Here is a 24,450-nt window from a genome sequence, read left to right on the forward strand (position 1 = left end):
AGCATGGGATGGTCCTAGTGACCTGGGAAAGTTAACCTATCTTTCTGCAGAGCTAGTTAGTTTACCCATTGTCAGTGGGTAGAGTGTATAATGATTCTTATCCAGACGTCATTATCCACAGCATAGCTAATATCTGAGCAAAAAGGTCTGTGTGGAGCTTGATCGATGATAAAGTATGTACTCTTGATTTCCCAAGGCTTTTGTTTCTGTCCTTTTTCTCTCCCTGGATGCCCAGACACCAGCTTTGGTCATCAGCTAGGCAGCAGACCTTGAGGCCAGGAATGGAGAGGTTACAAGGTGGCCTTGAGCCCGATCCCACCACAGCTTCAGTCTTACCAGAGAGTGTCCACATTCGTGTAGCGCCGTGCTCACAGAAATCCTTTTTGGAAGACATTTTAATCAGCTGCTAATTTTTTTTGGATGGTGCCAGGGTTTTCAGACCTTTTTTGTCCTCAGGAGTATTCCCTCATGGAACAAATACATCCTGAGTACCTTCAGTGCCTGGTCACTATTGGTGTTTCCAAGTGAACAGGAACTTAAAGTCAAGTCAGGAGAGTGGAGGGCAGACAGATAGTCCCATGCAAAACATGGCCTTTTCTACCAGGTGCCACCAAGGGCAAGAGAGCCTGCAGTGTGACTGAGGCAAGGGACCAGGCATCAGGGAGCAAGCACATCCTAGGACCTAAGACAGGAACAGAGCCAACCTTGTTCCCTTCAGTTCCCTTCATTCGGATGCATTTTCCTACATCATGGAGCCTTGAAAATGCTTTTTTGAAGCTCTAAAAACTGAAAAGTGATTCTGTTAAGAACTATGATCTTCATTAAACTTTTCTAATTTTACCAGAAGAAATTGAGATATGCAGGCATTGAGCTTAAGTTCATTTAACAAAGAAAGATGAGAAACGTTCAAATATGTAGAGACAGGCTAATTAGAGACCTGTTCCAGGTTAGGAGAACCCGCTCCTTTCCCTAAGTAGGAACAAACCGTCTCAGAGCCTCTTCACTTGAGCCCTGAGTAACTGCTTCCAGAGCCCTTCCCAGCCTGAGTTTAGAGAGGACTGGGCCAGCAATGGCCGTTGAATCTTGTATTCAGGATGTTGGGAGAGTGACTTTACATCGAAATGATTGCTTTTATTTCCCTCATGCTGAAATAGAATCTGAAACTTCTTAGTTTTTTCACAAATGAAATGCAAGAGGGAGGTTGGGGTTTTTTTCATTGATTTTAGGTGAGAATGCTCTTTTCCTCATATCCTTACTTCAAGTTTTCATTTATTCTAAAACATTGGATCCATTTTCTTTTTAGAGTACCTCCAAAAAAGAAAAAATTCAATACTAGGATTTAGAAACCTCCTGATAATAACTACCCCATTAATGACGACAAAGCTCCTGAAATGTTATCAGTATGAGAATGTGGTATAAAATGTTAGGACAGTTTTTTTCATAGTCAAATATTCTTTAAGAATAAATAAGAATAGGAAGATAAATTTTAAAAAGTTACAGTTGTCTATATGGTGTACTCCATATTCTGGAATATACAAGGTCATATGAAAAGAATAGGAATGCAGGCCTATATTTTTAAGAGCTATGTAAAATAATTTTGAAGTGACTGACTTGTGGGTTAGCTTGAGCATCAACGTAAATTCTAAAAGATCACACTACTTTTTATCCTACCACTCCACATTTTTCTTATTTACATCAACTCTATCACCCATTTCTATATATTTGATGTAAAAATTTTATGCCTCAATACTTCTAGAGCTGAGGACTTAAAATTTCAGTGAAAATAGCTTAGGAGAATTACATGTTGATTGGAGGAAAAGCTGCCAGTCAGCAGCTTTGTGGGTTTTATTCTCAGGCCTCCTTGTTCAGGCCCTGCTTTTATTGGGGATCATCTTGCTAAACAAGGTAGAATCAAACCTCAATAGCAATCATGTTATTTAACCCCCAGATTTTCAGCAATGTGTTTTAAATGATTTTAAGCTAAATTTAATGCAGAAGAGTTAAGAAAAATTCCATCAAAATAATGGCTCTATGTTGCAAATGATAACCTAGTAAATAAACATGGTTGAAGTAAATTACTGTTTCAAGGAAATCTTTACAGGGCATTTAGAAGGGATTTTGTACAATAACATCAGAGTTACAAGTTATTACAAGTACACCAATACTGTTACAAATATAGAGAGGTAAAAGAAAGGGAAACTATGCAGCTGGGCTTTTTAGGACTGAAAGTGTTCCCTTCCCACTTCACGTAATTCAGATACAGGCTTCAGGTGTGCAGAAGCAGCGACTTCAGACATTTTAGTATCAAGTACAGTTGGAAAAACAATAGAGCAAGAATTAGAGCATCAGTACATGGGCATATAAACACGTATGCAAGAGGAAATCTGTATAGGTAAGCTGGGAGTATGAAATAGCACGTGTTCATGATTAAAACATGGTTACCTAAGAAACTATTAAAATAATTATCTACCAGGCCTTCACCGTGGCAGAGGAGTTTGAGACGTCTTAATTAGGGAGAGCTGGCCACCGCGACTGGGCGCCATGAGTTCACAGAGCTCTCCAGTGAGCACGGGCCCACACCGCTGGGTGCTGTGATTGGCGACCTATACCACTTATTTTCAGCAAGTTCCTCGTGTTTGCTCTTCCTCCATATGATTGAGAGTTTTCATGGAGACACACATTAGCCATTCTTATTTTGACAAGGAGAAGTAGAGTCCATATAGTTTTGGGGGCTCTATAATATTACATGTGAACTTTTCTATTCACTGGGATCATTCTATGAGCTAACACCCTTTTATTTTTAAAAAACGATGTGAGGCGTCACTGGAATCTTGCCTTCTGGGATTCAACGCTTATATCAATAAAGTAAAAGAGGTTTTTTGTTTCTTAAGTATATAAAAGGGGGAGTTTGGGCCTTTGTTTAAAGTCAAAGTAAATTCTTAATTAAGAAATGTATAGTTTGTGCCTGAACTAGTAGCCTTCATTCCTAATTGTTGTGTGATAGTAGTAGTTTTTTAAATTTCTTCTCTTTCTGTATTTAGTAGCTCACTGCTTTTTTCTCACCTTCTTCCCTTTCCCTCTGCCCACCGTGCCCCCTCTCCAAATGCTCCTCTGGGCTCCAGAAATCCAGCTCCTCCTCCACCACTGGGGAAAAGATCACAAAGGTGTATGAGTTGGGGAACGAGCCAGAGAGAAAGCTGTGGGTTGACCGCTACCTGACCTTCATGGAAGAGAGAGGCTCCCCTGTCTCCAGCCTGCCTGCCGTGGGCAAGAAGCCCCTGGACCTGTTCCGACTCTATGTCTGTGTCAAAGAGATCGGAGGTTTGGCCCAGGTGAGAAAGAATGAGGGAGTGGTGACTAAGAGGACATTCTAGACAGCTCTTACAGCAACTTTCTTTGAATAAATATATAGCCTTGGGTCGTTTTCTCACAAAGGTAAAGCTAAGCCCGTGAGAAAGTCATCTTCATGGGGACCCATGCAGGGGCAGCACTGGGGCTGGGGAGTCTGGCTTTGCAGACAGCCCGCAGTGCGACCTCAGCAGGTCGTGTGCACGGGCCCCAGTCCTCATCTGTGCTCTGAGACCTCGGGCGAGGTTTCTCTTCAGGGTCCCTGACAGCTGTAGAGTTCTGTGGGGCCTGCTAGGTTTCACAGTAAATACTCCAGAAATGTTTTGCAGGTGACCAAATTAATTGTCTGGATCAGCTATAACTAAGATTCACTGTTTCCTTCTGTCCAGAGCAATAATCAAGAAAACTAGTCATACTTATAAAACCACATCCCTGACACCTGGGCCACAGGGGGTCAGTGCTGTGCTTGTTCACAGGACTGGGACAAGGGGAGGCCAGGTGGCGCCTGGGGTGCAGACTTTCAGGAGGCACTCGTGTTCAGGCTTGTGCAGGTGCCTGCCCTGGGCTGGCCTGACTCTGGGCACGTCCCCCTTAAATGTCTACTCTCAAGGCCACGATTCCCTCTCCGGGTGTTAGCCCTGCCCCCAGCATGGAGTCTGGTGGGCAGGTGCGAGCCCTGCAGGGGGAATGGGAAGGGCACTGCCCTCAGGTGCTCCCTGCTTGCTGGGCGATGGGCCTCACATCAGCCGTTGCCTTTGTCTTTCTAACTCCCTGTAAAATGCAGGGGTCATCAGCCCCAAAGAAGAGATAAGGAACCTGTAACAAAATGAAGTACAATGGCATTGTGGCCCAGGGACTCTCGGGGCAGGTGGCAGGGCCAGGTCTGAATCCAAAGCGTCTGCTTCCCGCATCAGCCGTGGTTTGCAGGTCTAGCTAGGCGTTTGAATCACCTGGGGAGCTTTTCAAACGTGTCAGTAACCGGGCTCCCACCCAGATCGGTGAAGGGAGCCACTGTGGGCACCAGGTGGCCTAATATACAGTGAGGCACCCTGCATTCCACCCAGGGGGCACAGGTCATGGAACTGCCCAAGGGCCAATCATCTAATCCACAAGTCTCACCTGGTGTCAGTGCTGCACACCTCAGGGGTACAGGAGAGGCCTTGGTTCTCCCCGCAGTGCCCCATCCCAGCCACTGGGGACCTGAAACCTACAACTAAAACAAGGTGAGCTTGGTCCAAGGCGCTGCATGATCGGATGGTAAATCTTACCCTGCACGCCAAGTGTGAGTGGTGGTCAGCCAGGGGAGAATTGAGATGTACACGCCCCCTCTGCACCCAAACCCCCTGAACTCTCCCCTCTCTACCCAGACCCCTGACCTTTCCCTTCTGCACCTAGATCCCTCGCATGGATTTTTCAGAGTCCCAAGATGCTAAACAATTGGGGGTGACCATCATAGAAGTGTACGGTTGGTCTGGACACCTTGCCCTGACTCTCAGCTGTGTATATTACCAAGTCGGGTCTGCCTACGAGACCCTACTGGCCTAGCTAATAAGGATATGTTGACTGTACCTGTGATTCAGTGGTGAGCACTTGGCCTTGGCCTCTCACGCCCCATCATGATTGGTGACCATCAGGTGTGCTTGGAGCGGCTGCTGCAGCCACACACAGCTCAGCTCAGCGACTTGCATGTCAGGTGTCCCAGGCAGTGCCCTGCTTAACTTCTGCAACACTCGACAGGCCTGCTTGTTGCAGGCTTGCATTAAGTGCCAAGAGTGGCATTAAGCACTTCCGGGAGCGTGGTACAGTTTATCATGCACCATTTAGTACTAAGTAAAAGAATATAAAGAGCTTTGTGAGAAACTTTGAATCCAAAAATTTAACATTTCATTAAAAACCACTTGTGTCCTTAACCTTTCCCCATTCTGTTGAACATAGGACGCATGTGAAGGCAGAATAATCCCCAAGTATTTACAGGTATTCGTGTTGCATTCATGTGTTTAACTTTCCATAACGCTGTTCCCCAATGGGAACCAAAAGGGTGAAATAATGCCTGTAACCCTTACATAACGTGGCAGGACTTACTTTCTTCTCTGATTTTGCCACCATGTTCCCTCCAGCCTGAGGGTAGGTGGGGCCCTGACAGTTCCACAGGTTCCTGCCCTTGTGCGGGCCCTGGGTGACTGTCCTGGAGGCCGGCCGGCGGATCAGGAGGCCGGCCAGGTGCAATGGCTTGGTCTGGGCATGTAAGTTGAGGTGTCTTGGTCAGGGGCCTTGTTCCCTTTGCCCGACACCCCAGGAAAGCCTCATGGGAGAGGGTGGACATGGCCGGGGTAACAGGCTCATCTTTCTGGGAGCATGTGGCGGTTGGAAGGAAACACTTTTTCATATCTAGGCTGAAACACTTAACTTGCAAAATAGTTCTGTTATTGGTTTTTAAAGTAGTTATTAGAAGCCTTTTTTTTTTTTTTTTTAATTAGAAGTGGGATGGGGCCAAATGTGAGCAATAGTGTGCATTAGCTCAGAGATACGTTGCTGGCTCTGAGTGGCACCAGCTCTAGAAGAGTGCGAGGCATTAGCAGATGTACCAGGCAGAAGAATCTCGATGAGCAGTGCTTTTTATGTAGCTATCAGCAGGTTCCTTAATGGTTTTATAACTGTAAATGCTGTCTTTGCACTACTGAGTGGGAGTAATGAGCATTAGTTAAAAGAGGCAAATGAAAAAAAAAATCGTAAACCAAGACATTAAGTGCTTTTTTTGTCTCCTGGTTTTAAACAAGCTGCTTTGCTGCAAACCAGTGACCCTGACTTTTTTTTCCCCCCTAGGTTAATAAAAACAAGAAGTGGCGTGAGCTGGCAACCAACCTGAATGTTGGCACTTCGAGCAGCGCAGCGAGCTCCCTGAAAAAGCAGTATATCCAGTACCTGTTTGCCTTTGAGTGCAAGACGGAACGTGGGGAGGAGCCTCCACCCGAAGTCTTCAGCACTGGGGAGACCAAGAAGCAGCCCAAGCTGCAGCCGCCATCTCCTGGTAAGCGGGAGCACTGCAGCCTCTGCCCCATGACCAGGACTGTGGCCAATGCGGGCGCACCCCCCTCTCAGCTGCAGAGCTCCTGAGGCCTCCTAACTGTCACGCAACAGAGGAAAGGCGTTTGTTTTGTCTGCTTACGTGCACCCCCGTGGGCAATGTCTGAGGGAGAGGCTAAGATTGAGCAGAGTGTCCTTTCTGGTCCTCACGTGGAAGGCACTACTCTTTAGCTTTACCTTACTTAGTCAAAGTAGACTTCGGAATTCAGAGCTGTATACCTTTATTCCTCATCCAGGTATTTTTGAAATAGTCCACCTAACTCTGTCAGAAGGACTAGCCCAGGAAACTGCTGGCCTGTGTGCAGCCAGAAATCCCACCCTGCAGTCGGACGGGTGGCTTCTACCTGCGCGGCCTCCAGCAGGAACACTCAGACTGTGTGTTCGCAAAGTGGGATCTGGGCTTCGTCTTTCAGCCTTCCCCGCAAGTTGTCACCTTTAGGGAATTCAGCACACTGTCTTGGTGAAGACAGTAGTCCAGTCAGCTTGGACCAGGAAGTCAGGAGGGTTAGGAATAAAGGCAGGTCACCTAAACTCTCATACACAAATCCAAGCGGATACCTGTCTGTCTCCTATTTCTCCACACAACTGCTGGTGACCCTGAGTTCTTTCCTCCCTCCTGCCAGCCCTCCTTCTGTCTGTTCGTGTTTAAAGTTTGCAATCACTACATCATTATATTCTGATAAATACAATGTCAGAGATGAGAGACTTTGCATCATCCCTGTTCTGGGTGGTGACCTCTCTGAAGTTCAAGTTGACTTGAGCTTGTCTGATTCTGCTACTTCCAAGCCCTGGGATGGTCCTCACTAACCTGTCTGTCCTGCACGTGAGGTGCGGCTGATCACACCTGCCACCTCCCATCGCAGGGGCTTGCTCTGGGATCAGATTGCAGGGCTCATTGCCAATATTTCCTGAGCACTGACAGTGTGCCGGGCACTTTTCTTCATGCCTGTAATTTCATCTCCACATCAGCCCAGCGTACAGACACTGGTTAAAACACAGAAGAAACCGAAGGCGCATGCAGTGTAGCTGACCAAAGCCACATGATAGTGAGTGGAGGAGTGGGGCTTGGCTCCTGGCCTTCTGGCCGTGCTGTGCCCAGTGCATTCACCTGCCCATATTGGAAGTACCTCTGTAATGGATGAAATGTTAACACCTAGAAGACAGTATCTGTGAACCAAAGAAAGAAGTTGTTTCTTAATTTAGCTGCTGTCTGGATACCAGTGCTAACACCGAAGTTTGCTAATCAAGGGGTCTCACATACTTGGAGTGAATATGCCTAGATTTAGATCTGTCATTTGTCAGTACAAGTAGAAATTCTCTTCCTCTAACCCTACCCTCGAAGATCTGCCGTTGTCAGTTACAGTGTACCTGAAAAACTGTGAGGTCTAATTTTAAAAATCCCACATTATATTCACAGAGTAAAACAAGCTGCTTATGAACAGCTCTGAAACTATTTTTCCAAAATAAAAACCCAGTGGGGTGTAGGGACCAAAGTGGCAAGTCTGCAAAGATCTGAAAATGCATTTTATTCACCAGAAAAGAGCTTGTGTCGCTAACTGGTCGGCACTTGTGTATGAAGGATGGTCCTCCCAGGCCATGTCAGCTTCAGCACGGATGTCCTGCTGAGGCGCAGATCCCTCCAAAAGTGGAGGCCTGTTCTCCCAACAGTCAGCTCTGCCTTGCTCCCTTTTCTTAAGCTGCCGATTTATGGCAGTATTATCATTTTAACTGCACAAAAGAGCTTGGATTGCAGATTCGCTTCTGATAATCCGTTCTTCCCACTGTCCAAATGTAGCTAAATCCTGTGAAGCAGGAAACAGCGGAGAGAAGCTTCCGAGCCTCCATTCCATTTTTGCCTGGCCCAGGAGGCAGGCGCCACTTGTGCCACGCTCATCTGCTCCAGTTAGGTGTCCGGTGCACAGCTCACAACACTGCTCAGCGAGACGGACAGATGTGGAGACAGGTCATTGAGGGAGTGACTCACAACAGTCCACAGCCCAAAGCCAGGCACTGCCCCAGCAGCCTTGGATCAGTGCCCTCCCTGATTCCAGAGCTGTTGCTAAGGAACTTGTCTCTGAAACATTTATTGTCAAAGAAGGAAAACAAAACTAGTTTCAACAATTTGCCATGTCAGGATCTCACATATACTACAACATGTTTAAAAACCTTCAGCCAAAATGTGTGTTCTTTGAAGTCAGTTTTTCCCACAGGCATGTAATTGTAGTTCATTCCTTACTAGCACATCCAGGCAAAGTAAACTAAGATTCTTAAGAAACATTCAAGGTTATATTTTTAAATTGTCACTAAACCAACTTAAATTCTAGGTCGTTTGGCTATAGTTCAAGAGCGTTCTAAGCCACCCGTCTGGATTCCAGTTTTGATTTGACATGGCTGATACGGGTCTGAAATTCAGTTCTGTCAGCCCCTGGGGGTGTAACCCTCAGCCTTTTGGGGCCCTCAGGACCCTCACTGTGGACTGGCCCTGGGGTTCCCTGCAGAGAGCGGGTTCCACCAGGCTTCTGGCCACTGCAGCGAGTCAGCCACGGGAGGAAGGCCCCCAAGTGAAACCTGGGCAAGGCCTGAGCTGCAGTTGCATCTTGAAGGTGCCAGCGGGGATCTCATTATAATAAAGCTATAAAAGTTTGTGGACTTCTAATGAACAGCCACAGGAATTTCCGACCCAGCTGGCCTGGGCAGAGGAGGGGCAGGGGCCTGCTTGGGAGGAGCAGGAGAGGGCGGGGCAAGGAAGCTCCACATTCAATTAGTGAGTCTGTAACCCAAAACCCATCCATCTTTGCTGGCAGGTGGCTGACTGTGTTTCTATTATTAGCTGACAGGTGATGTCACAAAACCTGTCATGGATCCAACTAGGGAAACCTCAGTGGAAGATAAATGAGAAAGGGGCTCAGATTATAAACAAAGGTGCCCTCTGGGTGACCTCTAGTCACTGCAGACCTGGGACAGATCAGCTCTTCTTCCTTCTCCCACCCTACTTCCCACAACCCCAGCCAGAAGTAGGGCACCAGGTTCGTGCTGTGTAAATTATCTTCCCAGCCAGGAGTCTGGCTGTACAGTCTGAAGTGTGTGAATGTACTTAACCTTCAGTAACCTTTCCATTGTTTACTTTTGAGTATACATTTGTAGCTTCTGGCAAAAGGTAGGGACATCCTAGACTGTGTGCCAGCCTCCGTTATTAATGGAGCTTCAAGAGGTTGCATTCATTTTTTTTCCTGAAAGGGAAGGAAGAAACTCTGGCAGGAGGAAAGAATTTTTCCTTATTTTTTTTATGAACTGTAAATGGGAATACTTATAAATAAGGGTCATTCTGAAATCTCAACCTCATGAACCATGTTTCCAAGTATGCACACAGGCCACTGTGCACTCTGCTCCTTGGTGTGAGATGCTAGTTGTTTCTCCTGCCAGCTCTGGGCCAGTCATGCCTGTAGGATTACCCTTATGTATTTATAAAAGACTATTTTTTTTCTTTTATTAGATGTTTTAAATATGCATTGCTAAGGTTTCACCAAAATTTGATTTATAAACTAGTCCTGGGCACCCAGGAGATACACTGCACAGAACACACAGCCTCTTGGCCACCCATCAGCGCAGATCGCCGGAGCTGAGACTGGCTGAGTAGAAGGCCCAGGCCTGGTGTCATCTCTGACTCCTTTCTGCACACTCTCTAAGCTCTCGTGGTCAGTTTAACTCAGCTTCCTCTACAGTAAAACATGGGTGGTGCTCACTGTCGTGAGCCTTGGAAACTGTGCGGGAGAGGAACTGCAAATAATAACATACGCAGTGTTGTTATTAACAGGCAGCTAGTAATTCTGCCATTCTTGTCCATTTGGTACACTGCTGAAATCCAGGCATAGGAAAGACCCTGCAGTATAATAAAGCCATTATTTATTCAGTAAGTTATTAATAAATGAAACCAGTATCTATTGAACACCTACCCTACTAAGGACTCTGTGATCAAAGATGAAGCAGGAGCCCTTAAAATACTGTTTTTCCTATAAGGTGAGGTTAATTTTTCAAGAATCTGATTCTGCTACTTCCAGTGCCTGGGACGGTCCTCACTAACCTGTCTGTCCTGTACATGAGGTGGGGCTGATCACACCTGCCACCTCCCAATCTTTGAAAAGAGATTGCTCGGTTCTGACCTCTGTTATTAAAGCCAACTCTTGAAACTCTGGTCATGATTTTAAAGATTTCCAAACCAGTATTGTGTTTTGCAGTAACAAATCAGATTTCCTAGCTACAAATTCACTGCTAATGGACAAAGTACAGACACCTAGACCTTGAGAAAGGACTGAAATACAATGTGAGGCCCATTATTATTTTGTATCATTGTTTTTCAACTTAAACATTTTTCATTGCCTCAGATCAGAACTAACTTTCCTAAGTTTTTTCTAAAACATCACAGGAGTCCATCCAATTGATACAGCAAAGTTTTCATCCCACTATTCTCATTCTCGTACATTTAAATTATATTGAACATCTAGCAAGGACTCATGGACAAAACCAAAGGGGTAGGGTTGAGGGAGCGTGGGAGGGAGGGAGGGGGCAAGGGAAAGTTGGGGGGGGGGGAGGCAGAGACAAATGCAGTTGAAAAAATAAATTAATTTGAAAAATAAATTATTTGCATTATAAACAACACTGAAATAAACATTTTTCTGCCTTAAACTTTCTGTATACTAGATTATTTTCTTGGGGTAAATACCCAGGAAAGTCATTACCCAGTCAAAAAGAAGAACTGTGTTTTATGGCTCACAAATGGAGTATATTTCTGAATAGTTTACTAAGATAACTTTTCCTGATTTTCACTACAAACAATGTAAGAATAGTTCTCATGATAAAAAAATGTACAGCTACATATGGTGAAGGATGTTAGCTAAATTTACTATGGTGATTATTTTTCAATAGATAGAAGTATCAAATTATTATATTGCACACCTAAAACTATTATAATGTTATATGTCCATTATACCTCTATAAAAAATGGAATAGCAACTAATTTTATTACATCATTACCAGCAATGGATATTGTTACTATTTCTAGTAAGATGATGGTTGTTTTCTTTCCTTTTTTTATTTTTATTTTTTTGTTTGTTTTCTTCAATAGCCAGCAAGGATGACCTTACTTTGATAACCTGTTTTTTTCCCCCATTTTCTCTTGGTTCTTACTACTATCAGCTAACTCAGGATCCTTGCAAGGTCCACAGACCCCCCAATCAACTGGCAGTAATTCAATGGCAGAGGTTCCAGGTGACCTGAAGCCACCTACTCCAGCCTCCACCCCTCATGGACAGATGACTCCAATGCAAGGTGGAAGGTACAGTAAAAGAACTGAGCGAGCCATACCAAAGTGGATTGGTCTAGTGTACTTTTCTGGAGCAAACATTGTAGAGAAAAGAAACGGTGTGCCCTAGTGAGTTTTTAAATATTGAATACTACTAATTTTATTCACACCATTTATTTTGGATAGTTTTTATATTTACAGATTTCAAGATGTGCTTATTTTCTGAGTAATTGTTTGGAGGTAACAATTCCTATGTCATTAAAGCTTCATTTATCTCATCCACCCAGAAGCAGTACAGTCAGTGTGCACGACCCATTCTCAGACGCGAGTGATTCCTCGTTCCCCAAACGGAACTCCATGACCCCGAGTGCCCCGTACCAGCAGGGCCTGAGCATGCCCGACGTGATGGGCAGGGTGCCCTACGAGCCCAACAAGGACCCCTTCGGGGGCATGAGAAAAGGTGAGTGCAGAGGGACCCCGCCCCGAGGGCATCTTCTCTGAGTGAATGCACAGAAAGGCGCACTCAGCAGACAAGCCTGACCACCACCAGGCATCGGCACCGTGGTGGTCGCACCACGTGCACTAGGCTTGGTGCCGGGGGCCGGGAAGGACCGTGCATACCCAACCCAGGGAGAAACCAACAGGAAGTAAATTAAACCACAAAATATACTCGTATATCATTGAGTGTAACATTGCAGATTTATCTGTTACATAAAGCAAGATAATCTATACTTTTTCCTTTCAAGCTTCTGAGCTGCTTATTCCAAGTAAAGATTGTGCAGAACATGCAATAAATCCACAAACTCAGAAATTCAAAAAGCTTTGTGAACGTTGGAGGTAGCAATTTTTCTTAGTGGTGTGAAATGTTAGAACATTTTGTTAGTGCTGTTGGGGGGTCATATCACATTTTTAGACTCTGAAAATATGATAACAATAATATCATGGAAAAATAATAAGTGGTATTTGAAATTTGGCTTCAAAAGTTATTGTGAACCATTCCAACCTCCTACCTATATGCTGTGCTAGTGAAAGCTGTGTTTGTTTCCTCAGGCCTACAGACTTCCTTACTGCAGAGGGTGGGGGGTGGTTGTGGGTTACCTTGCCAGGCATAGGTAGCTATATAACTTGTTCTTACCAACCCTGTAAATGATACAGACGCCCAAGAAGGAAGTTCTGTCTCACGTGTCTCGTGTACTCCACCTCACTTGCGGCTTTATAATTCTGGTCTATTTAGTGCCAGGGTAAAGCAGACAAACAGAACCCCCAGGAGATGGGGTCCCTTACAGCCCTGTCCCCAGGGCCATCCGGTACTCATTCCTCCATTCCCTCTATTCTGCTAGTAAACTTGGTGGTACTCCGATTTTTTTTATTTAACGACCAACATCAGGGGAAACCCCGCTCTTTGTCCTTGTTGCCCCATAGAGGGGAGGGACCGTGGATAAAAGAGTCCAGTCTGAGACCCCAGGACCCTCGAAGCCTTGGCCCCGCCTGTCCGCCCGCTATGAGGGGCCTGTTTTTTAGTCAGTTCTGTGGTGGACGGGATGGTTCTTTGCCCCACGTGGTTTCAGCTGAGACCCTGTGGAGCTGTCCCCTTGTGGAAGCTCGATGAAGAGCCTTACGGGGGCTGGGATGTTGCTTGAATGGCCGCTGCCATCCGGGGGCTGCACTGGCAACATGGCTGGTGCCCGGGGGCCTTCCCCTGCCGCCTCTTGGGCACCACATGACACTGGAGGCTCAGCAAGAGGCACTTCAGGAGGGCAGGTGCTATAAGCTGCTTCCCATGTGCCAGTGGCCCACTGGTCAGAGCCCAGTCTCCTGGTGGGAAGGGACATCAGGGGCTGCCACTCCTGGAAGCTGCTTCTGTAGTAAGGCATCGGGGCGCAGCCCACCGTGGCAGGCATTGGCCCAAGCCGTACGCGTCTACCACTCGTAGCTGAGGGTGAGCGCATGAGCCCCACTCTGCCCCTAAGAGTGAGTGTGAACAGACGTTTTAATGTTTGCCAATCAGATTAGGAGGGGAAAGCACCTCATAATTGTTTTAACTTGGATTTCTTTAATTATTAGTGAGGCCGTGCATCTTTTCATGTATTTATTGGCTATTTTTCTTGTTCTTTGATGATCCACTTTTGTGTTTGCCCATTTTTTAATTTGATTGTCTTTTTTCTTACTAACTTTTAAGAACTCTTTGTATATTGGGGAATTAAGCTATTTATTCCCCTTAATTTTTGTCTGTCTCTGTTTTTACATCTATAAAATGGAAAATAACATCAAAACTGGTTCTACTGAGGCTTGATGGAGATGAAGTAAGATAAATATGTGAGCCTCGACTCTTGGGCTGGGCACATGCCTGGGTTGCAGGTTCAGTCCTGGATGGGGCGCGTACAAGAGGCAGCCAACCGATCAGTGTTTCTCTCTCATATAGATGTTTCTGTCCCTGCCTTTCTCCCTCCCTCATCCTCTCACATAAATAAGTAAACAAAGATAAAGTATATGAAAGCGCATTGCAAAGCCAACACCTTCTACCAGTATTAGGCTTCCTTATCTACACCTTTCTGCCAGTCTAACTGATTTATCAGCTCGCAAAATTCTCACCAGTTTTTGCTTCATGCAAGATAAAAGTAACAACCTTTAGGAAGTAGTAGTACTATATATCAATTAAGATTTGCACTAAAATATATAATTTGCCTACAGACCAGTTTCTGGGCTTGACCCAGTTTCCTTCAGGCTTTGAGCTGATGCTAATTTGCATATTTGACTTAATTGCCACTCTGCCCCCTGACAAGAATAATGTATGTCGTCGATTCTGGAGCAATCCTCACCTTCCCTCGTGATTTTCTTTATCCTGATTTTGGAGTGCGTCAGTGGGTGGTGCTTATGCTCAGGTTCTTGCTTTTCTCCCCCATCAGGGAAGAAAACTAACTTTATAAGTGTATTCCATCTCTTCCCCACCAGACTCCATGAGATGTGTCACCAGTCTCATTTAATAGACCAGGAAGCAAACTCGGAAGTGCACTAACTTACCGAGGACCTGGGACTGCATTCGTTTCCGATGTTACTGAATGACAAATTACCACAAACGCAGCAGCTAAAAACATCAGTTTATGACGTCACATAACCTGACATCTGCGGGTTCCCAGCTTAGGGCTCACGCAGCAGACGTCAGGTGTCAACCAGGTCGAGACATCCTCTGAGCCAGGGCTCCTGCGCTCACTCGCACCGCAGGCAGGGTGTGGGTCCTGGCGGCCGCGGGAAGAGGCATCTGGTCGACTGTCGTCTGAGGGTGGGGATCTTCGCAGCTCCCCCTCCACTGCCCGATGGGTGCTTCTTCAAGACCAGTGGGGAGGGCATCTCTGACTGGGCCTGCTCCGACCTTTAGACGCGAATTTAAAGGGAACGCCTAGACAGTCCCTTTGGGTTAACTCGCAGTCAGCTGATGAGTAGCTTTAGTTACATCTGTGAAATCCCTTTTGCCATGTGGGGGGACAGCCTGGGAGCCGCATCTCATCACATTCAGGGATTCTGCCCACTCCCAGGGAGGGGCCCATGCGGGGTGTTCACCTGCCTGATTAAGGATAATGTGACTAGGAGGGGACTTTGGCTTTTGCAAACGCTCACCGCGATCCGTTGTTTGCAATTGCACAGTGCCTGGAGGCAGTGAGCCCTTCATGACGCAAGGGCCGATGCCCACAAGCAGCATGCAGGACGTGTACAGCCAGAGCCCCTCCGGAGCCATGTCCAGTCTGGGCATGGGGCAGCGGCAGCAGTTTCCCTATGGAACCACCTATGATCGGAGGTGAGTGTTTCCTCAGGTGAAGATGAGACCAGTTGCTAGAAACTGTTTTCCTCCCAACACATGCCCCTGAGCCAGGGGGCGATGATGACACACGGTGTCTACTTTCCTGCTAGAGTTCATAAGGACTGTGCTTGTCGGGTGGCTGCCTTCACTGGATGGCTGTAATGGGACCGGGAGAAGGGCCTTGTCCCCAGGCAGCCAAGGTCAGGTGTGTTTGTTATAAGCAGATGCCCAGAAGCGTAGGTTAGAAAAAAGTGGGGCCTGGGTGCCGTGGCACATCTTCTCCCTGAGAACTCAAGGCCATGACTGTCCCGTGTCGCAGTGGTCTTGCCCGCACTCAGGTGCTCTCTGTGACCACACTGAGACTGGCACCTCCAGCTCCCACGTGTGGCCCATCTTATGATCCGGCAGGACCTCGTGGGCATCAGCACAGCCTCCCCTCCTGCCTGCGTGTCCTCCTCTTCAGGGTAAGTCTGCGGTGGTGGCCACTGGGGCTGTCGGCAAACGCGGGTGTGTGAGTTCTCAGGAAGCTCTCGCAGACCTTTTCTTCAGGTGCCCCCACTTCCCCGTGGGCACTGGAGCTGGGGGAATGCTGTGCTCCTTACCAGGCATCTCCCAGAAAAGCCACAGCACGGCCTCGCCCTGACTTCCTTGCAGGACGGCATTTTGGCAGGAAAATGGAAAGTTACATGGCAGCACTGATCCGGCTTTATTTTTCTGTGAAAGGAAAGTCATTGCAGCGTCTCTGAGAGGGAACAAAAAGCTGCCCCCGGCAATAGGGCTCAGGAGAGATTGCTTCTGCCAGGAAGGCTCCGCACCCGTGGCCCAGCCCAGGCCTGACCGCAGAGCCCCGGCTCCCAGCCGTGTGCACGTCCCCTCCCTGAGAGGAGTGCGCAGGGACAAAGCTCTAGTGGGATGTCGGCAGCTGTTAAAGAAAAAAGATGGAGGCACCATTGAAAGCTCCTTTTCTAGCTGTAGCCTCGTGGGCGTGCCCTCCGGATGGGGAGCTTTCCTTCAGAATCCGGGGGGTCAGAGCGGTGCCCTATTCATCGGCCCGTGTGCTGGGAATGGTTACAAAATTAAGAGGTGTCCCTGGTTTAATTCAAAGGGGGAAAGTTTGAGCCTGGTTCTTGAGATTACGTAGCTATCACATGGTGACTTAAAAATCTAGGCTAATGGTTATTACCCTGGTGGCATGCAGTGAATGTTTGTTTATAATATCTGCATTAATCATTTGACCACTGATATGTTTAGTGTGCTGAATCAAGGAGTTTGCTTAGATTTGGTGTGTTTTTGAGGGTCCAGGAAAAGCTGCTGTGGCTGTGTGGGGATGTGTGTGTGTGAGCTGATGAGATCAGAAGGAGAACAACTGTCCTGAGACAGTCTTAAAGAAATTGAAGCAAATATGCATACTTTTCTGTTCGTTCTAGAATGTTGAGTGGCCTAGGTTTAGAAGTCGTTGTGGCTCTCTACCGCATTAGAGAGAGGGGTTTTACCCCATTGCTAAGTTTTCTCTTCTGAAAAGTGTTAACTTGTTGAGTTTAAATCTTACCCATATCAGTTATATTTTTTTCCTCTGAAGTTTCCTTCTAGATAAGAATGTTGTTAGCAAAAACTTCCCCTATATCTGGTCTACATGCGATACTGTAAAAGTTTATTTATTTTCTTTCTTATTCATTGACTAGTTTAGGAATTTATTTAGTCTAAGTATTCCCTTTCTTACAAGATCAATACAGTAACTAAACCAGCTTATTTTTTTTTTATTTCAAATCTATTCAGTTTTTTGGAACATGCTGTTTTTTTTATGATATAATTTCTCAGGATAATAGCTGAAAAAGTAAATCTTAAAATGGGAGTGATTTAATAGAAATACATTTAAATCATTCCTGTTACTCTTTTCTTTATAAGCCTTTTAGGATTATAAGACTTTGAAATTTTGAGTACTAACATCCATACAATTATTAGCTAACTCGATGTCACTTGGAATAATTCTGAAGTATACCTTTAAAAAAATGGAGCATTTCTTATTCATAATGAGAAAGCGAGAAGTAGAACTGTTTTCCATTATTATATGTCCATTTTGTGGTACTCTCAGAAATACTGCTTGGATTCTCAGACTGTGTTGTTTCTTGCTTTCATTAACACCCACATCATAGTCCGGTAGGGTGCTCCCTGGGACTTGGGAATGGGTGGGCGGGGCCTCTGCTCAAAGGCACAGGGTGCCCGCCCAGCCAGCTTGGACTCCTCTTGCCTCTAACCAGGAGATTGGCAGCGGCCCCAAAGTGGGTGTTCCCATCCCTTTTGCCAAAAGTTAAAGTCTGCGGCTGCTCAGACTGCCTGTCGGAAGGTGCGTGAGTGAAGGGAAGAGAAGCTGTTGAGGAGCGTAGAGTTTCAGGAAATGGACTGTCCCCTTCTCTCTTGGCCTGAAGTTTTCTCTGAATGCCTCATTCTAGGCATGAGCCCTATGGGCAGCAGTACCCGGGCCAAGGCCCCCCCTCAGGACAGCCGCCGTATGGAGGACACCAGCCAGGCCTCTATCCGCAGCAGCCGGTGAGTTGGCGAGTGGGCGGGTGCCTCTGTGCTTTCTGTTTAAAGCTCGCACTGGTATTACTGCTGGAGAGTTTGAGCACGCATGACAAAGTGGTTAGCATGTATTGAACAATCACAAGGTATTTATTTGTGTTAGAAAATAGTATCAAGATTTTGAAGTCAGCAAATTAAAAATAGCTCTTGGTATATGGTATCCCAAAACAAATACAACCTATAAGAAGTTAAGGACATTCAGCCTTGTAAATAATATGCCCAACTTAAGTGTATTTTAAACATGTCTGTTGTGTATACTATCATACCAAACTATTACTAAACAACTTTAAAGGTCTAATATCTTTTGTAAAATAGAGGGGGAGTTTAAACATGTGTTTCATTTTACTGGCGCGTGTATGTACATTGAATTGTGTTATTAAACCAGCTGGTCTTAAAACAATTTTCAAGTAAAGTGAAAGAACACTAATCACACATCAGCGTCTTACTCACTCCCATCAGGACAGTCCCACCCTGATCAGGTGCCGTGTCCTCTAGCATCCCCAAGAGGAGTGCATGCTCCCCAGGAGGCCGCGCCCAACCCTGTCCTCAGAGGCCAGGACCAGCGGGGCTCTCGTGGGAGAGTCTGGCCTGGACAGGCTGGAAGCTGCCGTGAGGGCTGTGGAATGTGCAGGGGGTCCAGTCTGAGGAGCCAGGTCCTCTGTGGGGCGTGTTCTGTGAAGTGAGGCCTAAGGAACCTGTTTAGCCCAGGAACCTCTCACGTAGGCCCTCAGAATGCTCAGGCCATCCTGGTGAGGTTTATCCTTGAACCCACTGGGTCCCCCTTAGTGTCACTCTAAGTCCCTGTTCCCGCCGCCTGTGTGGTAGTCACCAAAGCCATACCCCTGGTATTGCAGCCCTGGAAATGGCAGGACAGAAGCCTTTTTTTTCCCCCCAAGCTCTTGAAAATAAACTTGAGAAGCCCTCTTAAAAGTACAGTGGCATAGTATAGTATACTGAAATATAATATATAAATTGCTAGTCCTTAGTTGTTGTAGGAGCTTCCCATAGTCACTTCAGAATGAACATCTACCACGTAATAACTATTTTGCACAATTCACGTGCATGATTATTCCTGTAAAAGCACATCAGTGTGATTTGTCTTTCTGTGAATTTCAGAATTACAAACGCCATATGGACGGCATGTACGGGCCTCCAGCCAAACGCCATGAGGGAGACATGTACAACATGCAGTATGGCAACCAGCAGCAGGAGATGTACAACCAGTATGGAGGCTCCTACTCAGGCCCGGACCGGAGGCCCATGCAGGGCCAGTACCCGTACCCCTACAACCGGGAGAGGATGCAGGGCCCGGGCCAGATGCAGCCGCACGCCATGCCCCCGCAGATGATGGGCGGCCCCATGCCCTCGGCCTCCGGCGAGGGGCCCCAGCAGAGCATGTGGGCGGCTCGGAATGACATGCCTTACCCCTACCAGAACCGGCAGGGCCCAGGCGGCCCTGCACAAGCACCGCCGTATCCCGGCATGAACCGCTCGGACGACATGATGGTCCCTGATCAGAGGATCAATCACGAGAGCCCGTGGCCTTCCCACGTCAGCCAGCGTCAGCCTTACATGTCCTCCTCCGCCTCCATGCAGCCCATCACACGCCCGCCGCAGTCGTCCTACCAGACGCCGCCGTCGCTGCCAAACCACATCTCCAGAGCACCCAGCCCCGCGTCCTTCCCGCGCTCCCTCGAGAGCCGCATGTCGCCCAGCAAGTCTCCCTTCCTGCCCTCCATGAAGATGCAGAAGGTCATGCCCACCGTGCCCACGTCCCAGGTTGCCGGGCCGCCTCCCCAGCCCCCCCCAATCCGGAGGGAGATCACCTTCCCTCCCGGCTCCGTGGAAGCATCGCAGCCAGTCTTGAAACAAAGGCGAAAGATTACCTCAAAGGACATCGGTAAGCGTGCCCAGGGCTTTGTTCCTGAAATGAATTCCAGGTGTGGCCTAGAATTTTAACTGCAGTTCAGATGTACTTCCTGTTCCTCTCAAAGGTAGGAAATTCTTAGGAGTTCAAACTGTCATGTTTTCGTGCAGAGCAGTAGTTGATAATAATTCACTAACCTGAACTAAGAAGCAGCCCCAGAGAAGAGCGTGAATTAAAATGATGTTTTTACATGGGACTGTTATTTGTGTAAGACAGGTAGCTCCAGGTGAGAAACCAGGGAAGCATCAGTGACTGTGGACTAGGTTTTGGGCTTGAAGATTTGACCATAACCCAGCACTTAATCTCTGCAGTGTGTGCTTAGCAGAACAGCTATGAGGCTGGTGAAACACTAGGTGGCCTGAGAAAAAGCTGCCCTGTCGCTCTGGTGACAACACACAGACAGACAGCGAGTCTTCTGTGGAGAAGGCAGAAGCCTGACCGTGACATGCGGGTGGAGGTAGAGTTAGAGGCGATGTGGAGCACCGGTGGGCCCCGGCCAGCACTGGCAGATACGGGCCACAGAGCCGCTCACCTGACCCTGACGGCGCTTGTTCGTCCAGGGAGGGCGTTCTGAAGAGCGATCGGGGGTCTGGACTGTCGGGGAGCACACGCAGCTCTCCCACTTTATTCACGAAGTGCTTTTAATACAGGAAAGGAAATTAAAGATCTTGATTGTAATGAAAAATTATTTTCAGAAATCTCAGAATCACTTCACGTAAAATCCTTTGCAGTGATTAGAAAGATATTAAAGACATTTTCAGTCATTGGACACTAAGGCGCCACAGAGAGAGAAGGGGAGAAAAGTGAAGGGTTTTATACAGAGAGGGGTCCTGGAGGTGAGCAGAGATACAGACACAAGCACCATTTTATGTGTGGAAATATATGTAAAAATATGCACATGTATTTGTGTGTTTGTGTGTGTGTGCATATGTTTAAATTTTTATAAAATTTCTTAGTACATGTTATACCAGTGTTTGTCTGTGGCCTAGGGAAATTTATGTTCTTTATAAAGGAAGCTTGTTTTTTCTATTATAAAAGTATTGCGTGCCTACGTAGAAAAATTGAAAGTAGATGAAATTAAAGTCAAGGTGGGTACGAGGGCGCTGCCGGCCTCTGGCGTTGGCTCTCGCGGTGGGGGCTCTGAGTACACCTGCCACCTCACACCGCGTGCTTCCGCCAGGTTTCTGAGACGGCTTCCACTGCAACTGAGACACATGGCGGCCTTCCTGGCCCCGCTTACGGCAAATCTCGCATGCATTTGATCTGATCGCTCTGCCTTCTTCAGTAATAGCAATGGGGAAGATGAAGGTCCAGCCTGTTTATTTCCCATCCCCTGGCTCATGCCAAGCTCTGGAAAAATCTGGACTGTCAAAGTGCTGGTATTTGTCAGCAGCATGTTCTGAGGTCAGAGCTCAGGAGTAGAAGAGAATGGCATGGGAAAACCAAGACTTTATATCTGAGAGTGCTGCTTGGGAATTAATTTTTTACTATATTTGCATATTTGCCAGCCTTCCAAAGATGCCACCTTGAGACATTTGTGAATGAAGCAGGCAAAAGAAGACAAATAGCATTGTTTGGTTTGATTCAAGCATTGAATCTCTCATGCATCAGGCTCTATTAGGGTGTAAAAGAAATAAACCAGAGACTTGCTGAACCACCTCCCCCTCTAGAAACACATTTGGCTCATGTTTAACCAACAAAGTAGAAGGATCTTAAAGACCAGAGCTCCTTAGTACAGCTGTCCCCTCATTTAAAATCTGGAAATGATCATGCCTAACGATCCCTCAAAATAGTTATTTAAAATCAGTACCTAGCTCAGCGCTCCACTTCTTTTTTCTTCATCTTTTGCTATTTTCTGTTCTTTCATACATAGAAAGTTAATGTTTACTGTATCTTTATTCTCTCCCCCATTTTTAGTTACTCCGGAGGCATGGCGCGTGATGATGTCCCTGAAGTCAGGTCTTCTGGCTGAAAGTACTTGGGCTTTGGACACTATTAATATTCTCCTGTATGACGACAGCACTGTCGCTACATTCAATCTCTCCCAGGTAAGCCAGCACCAGTCCACCTGAGGACTGGCTAAGAGTAAGAAAACCAGGTGGGGCTTAAAGCTTGCACTAATGCTAGTGCTCACTGTCTCACACTGCTTACCACCGGTGCGCGGTTGTCCGAGAATTTAGTCCGGAACAACAAATCGTTTTAGTCTTTCTAGAAATTTGCACCTACCTATGTCTCGTAAGAGAACGATGACCTTGCACATGTGTGTATGTGTACATGGGTGTATGTGGAATAGATTATAGCAGTAAAGTTAAATGGCTGTTTAGAATGAGTATTAGCAGCCCAATGGGAATGACCGCAAATGTCACACAAAGTTTTATCTGTTATCAGTGTTAGAAACGCAGCAGGTTGCTATGAAGTATTGCACTTCTTTCCAAGGGGACTCACACCTCTACTCTAATTTTAACAAATGTAAAATTAAAGAGAAAGTTTATATTTACAGAAGAGATAATATACACTAGACTTGAACAACATGGGGGCTAGGGGTACCCCTGCACAGTCAAAAATTCTCATGTAATTCTGACTCCCCAGACGCGTAAATTGTTCTTGGTTCCCACGGGAACTGGTTCCAGAACCCCTCTTGAATATTAGAATCCATGGACGCTCAAGTCCTCTATGTGAAGTAGTGTAGATCAGTACATACAGTCACCTTCCACATCCACAGATTGAAAACTGCACAGGTATTTGTTGGAGAAAAAAAAATCTGCACTTGACTGGACTCTCACATTTCAAACCAATGTTGTTCAAGAGTCAACTTCTATACAAGTATAGACAACAGTTTAATGAATGCCCACATACCCATCATTCAGCTGAAGCAGTCGTGAACTCATGGTCAGACTTGTTTCTTAGTATATTCCCTCCCTTTCTTCATCTCTCCAGGGTATTTTGAAGCAGTCATTTAAAAGCCTACTACTTTGAATGAGCTTACAGCCCTCCTTTGTTCGGTGCTAGGTTTAGAATAGCTTCAGCATTAACAGCCAGAAGAGGGAAGGGAGCTGAAGATGAGGAATAATGCCCGAGAGTCAGCTAGCTGCAGACTTTTAAAGAAATCTTTAGAAACAAAAACGAGAAAAGGTTATTTTCCCTACTGTGTGAACAACTCTCTGCTTTTGGTGAAAAAAGCCCAAACATCTAGTTCCTTCTGTTGAAACCAGAATCTTCTACTTTCTCTTTCTTCTCTCATTTAAGTCTTCATTATAGTCCTGAAAGGCAGTTTTTCAGTTGATAGGAAGTGTATTAATAAGGTCATAAATATCACATGAAGTTCATTTCAACTAAAAATAAGTATTAAAAAAGCGTATATCTCCTTTGCCAGAGGTATCCTTTTTTCGCCTTGTCCTCACATTAGGTGAACTACTGTTGATCCTGCATGTTCATAACAGGTCTGCTGTAGCAGCTTTCCCTCTTCCCTGGCCCTGGAAGAAGGTCAAGCTCAGTGTGTGGAGGCAGGGGACATCCCTGGACCTCCACTTGGAAAATGGTGCCTGTGCCCCCTGAGGGTGCGGGCCCTGTCCGGTTGCTCCTCGTGACAATGACTTCAAACCCAGGAAGCTGACAGCAGTCTAGGAAGGCAGGTGCTTCCCACACTTCGCCACCAAGGACTCCTTTTTACTGACCGATCCTTTGTCACCCCCAAACATGCCGGTATGAACCATTGAGGGGGGTGCTGAGTCTGTTAGTTTTCATGGTTACAAACATGTACTTAAAGGAAACAAAACTGGTCCTCGTGGTGGTTGTTGTCTTTCAGCGAGAGCTGTGAACAGCTGAAATATACAATTGCATGTTATGAAACATTCTAATCCATCCATCAGGGACTCAGCTGACTTGTTTTTAATTTTCCCTGTTGATGCATACTACAATGCTGAAATTACCTTCTTCCAAAGACATATGGAGATCATAAATTAGAGTGACCGGTAGCACCTGAGACAAAGATAACCATAAAGTTTAGTAATAATTGTAAAAATGCAGGCAAGCAAAGTCTCCGGTAGAGAACAGGAAAGATCAGACTCACGAACGCATTGTATCTAAGTCAGAGAACAAGGTGAAGGACAGCGAAGCCCTCCCTCCTCCTTGCATGGTCATCTTAGGAATATGGAACTCGCAGGTGAGTTTTCATATTGATAGTGTAGAGAAGTGAGCAGGAAGTAAGACACATGGTAAATAAATGTCAGTGTAGTTAATAATGAGAAATTCAGGAAGATAGTTCTAACTGATACGGAGTTTCTCTTTCTTGGCCTAGCCAGAAATAAAATAAACCATGTGAAAGCCAGCACAAAACACACTGCTAGCTCTCAGGACTTTTACCCTTTCGGTCCTTTCTGATGTTATGACATAGTACCTGTTCTTATTCTCTTTCTC

General features: G+C 46.3%; 1 protein-coding gene across 4 annotated transcripts in view; it reads left to right on the plus strand.

Annotated features, from left to right (window-relative positions):
• Positions 1-24,450, plus strand: part of ARID1B (AT-rich interaction domain 1B) — a 399,594-nt gene that overhangs the window by 372,164 nt on the left and 2,980 nt on the right. For 3 of the 4 annotated variants that reach the window (XM_054570149.1, XM_054570152.1, XM_054570151.1), the window contains 8 exons: positions 3,123-3,332; positions 6,172-6,376; positions 11,626-11,764; positions 12,019-12,191; positions 15,374-15,524; positions 17,978-18,074; positions 19,224-20,007; positions 21,952-22,082. In XM_054570149.1, coding sequence (XP_054426124.1) covers positions 3,123-3,332; positions 6,172-6,376; positions 11,626-11,764; positions 12,019-12,191; positions 15,374-15,524; positions 17,978-18,074; positions 19,224-20,007; positions 21,952-22,082 — 1,890 coding nt within the window. The remainder of the gene's footprint in view (positions 1-3,122; positions 3,333-6,171; positions 6,377-11,625; positions 11,765-12,018; positions 12,192-15,373; positions 15,525-17,977; positions 18,075-19,223; positions 20,008-21,951; positions 22,083-24,450) is intronic. The other variant, XM_054570150.1, reaches the window with a different exon arrangement.

Source organism: Pteronotus mesoamericanus, unplaced genomic scaffold (genome assembly GCF_021234165.1).
Source record: "Pteronotus mesoamericanus isolate MK-2021 breed Mesoamerican mustached bat unplaced genomic scaffold, CSHL_Meso_final contig_20, whole genome shotgun sequence".
NCBI classification, from domain to species: Eukaryota; Metazoa; Chordata; class Mammalia; order Chiroptera; family Mormoopidae; genus Pteronotus; species Pteronotus mesoamericanus.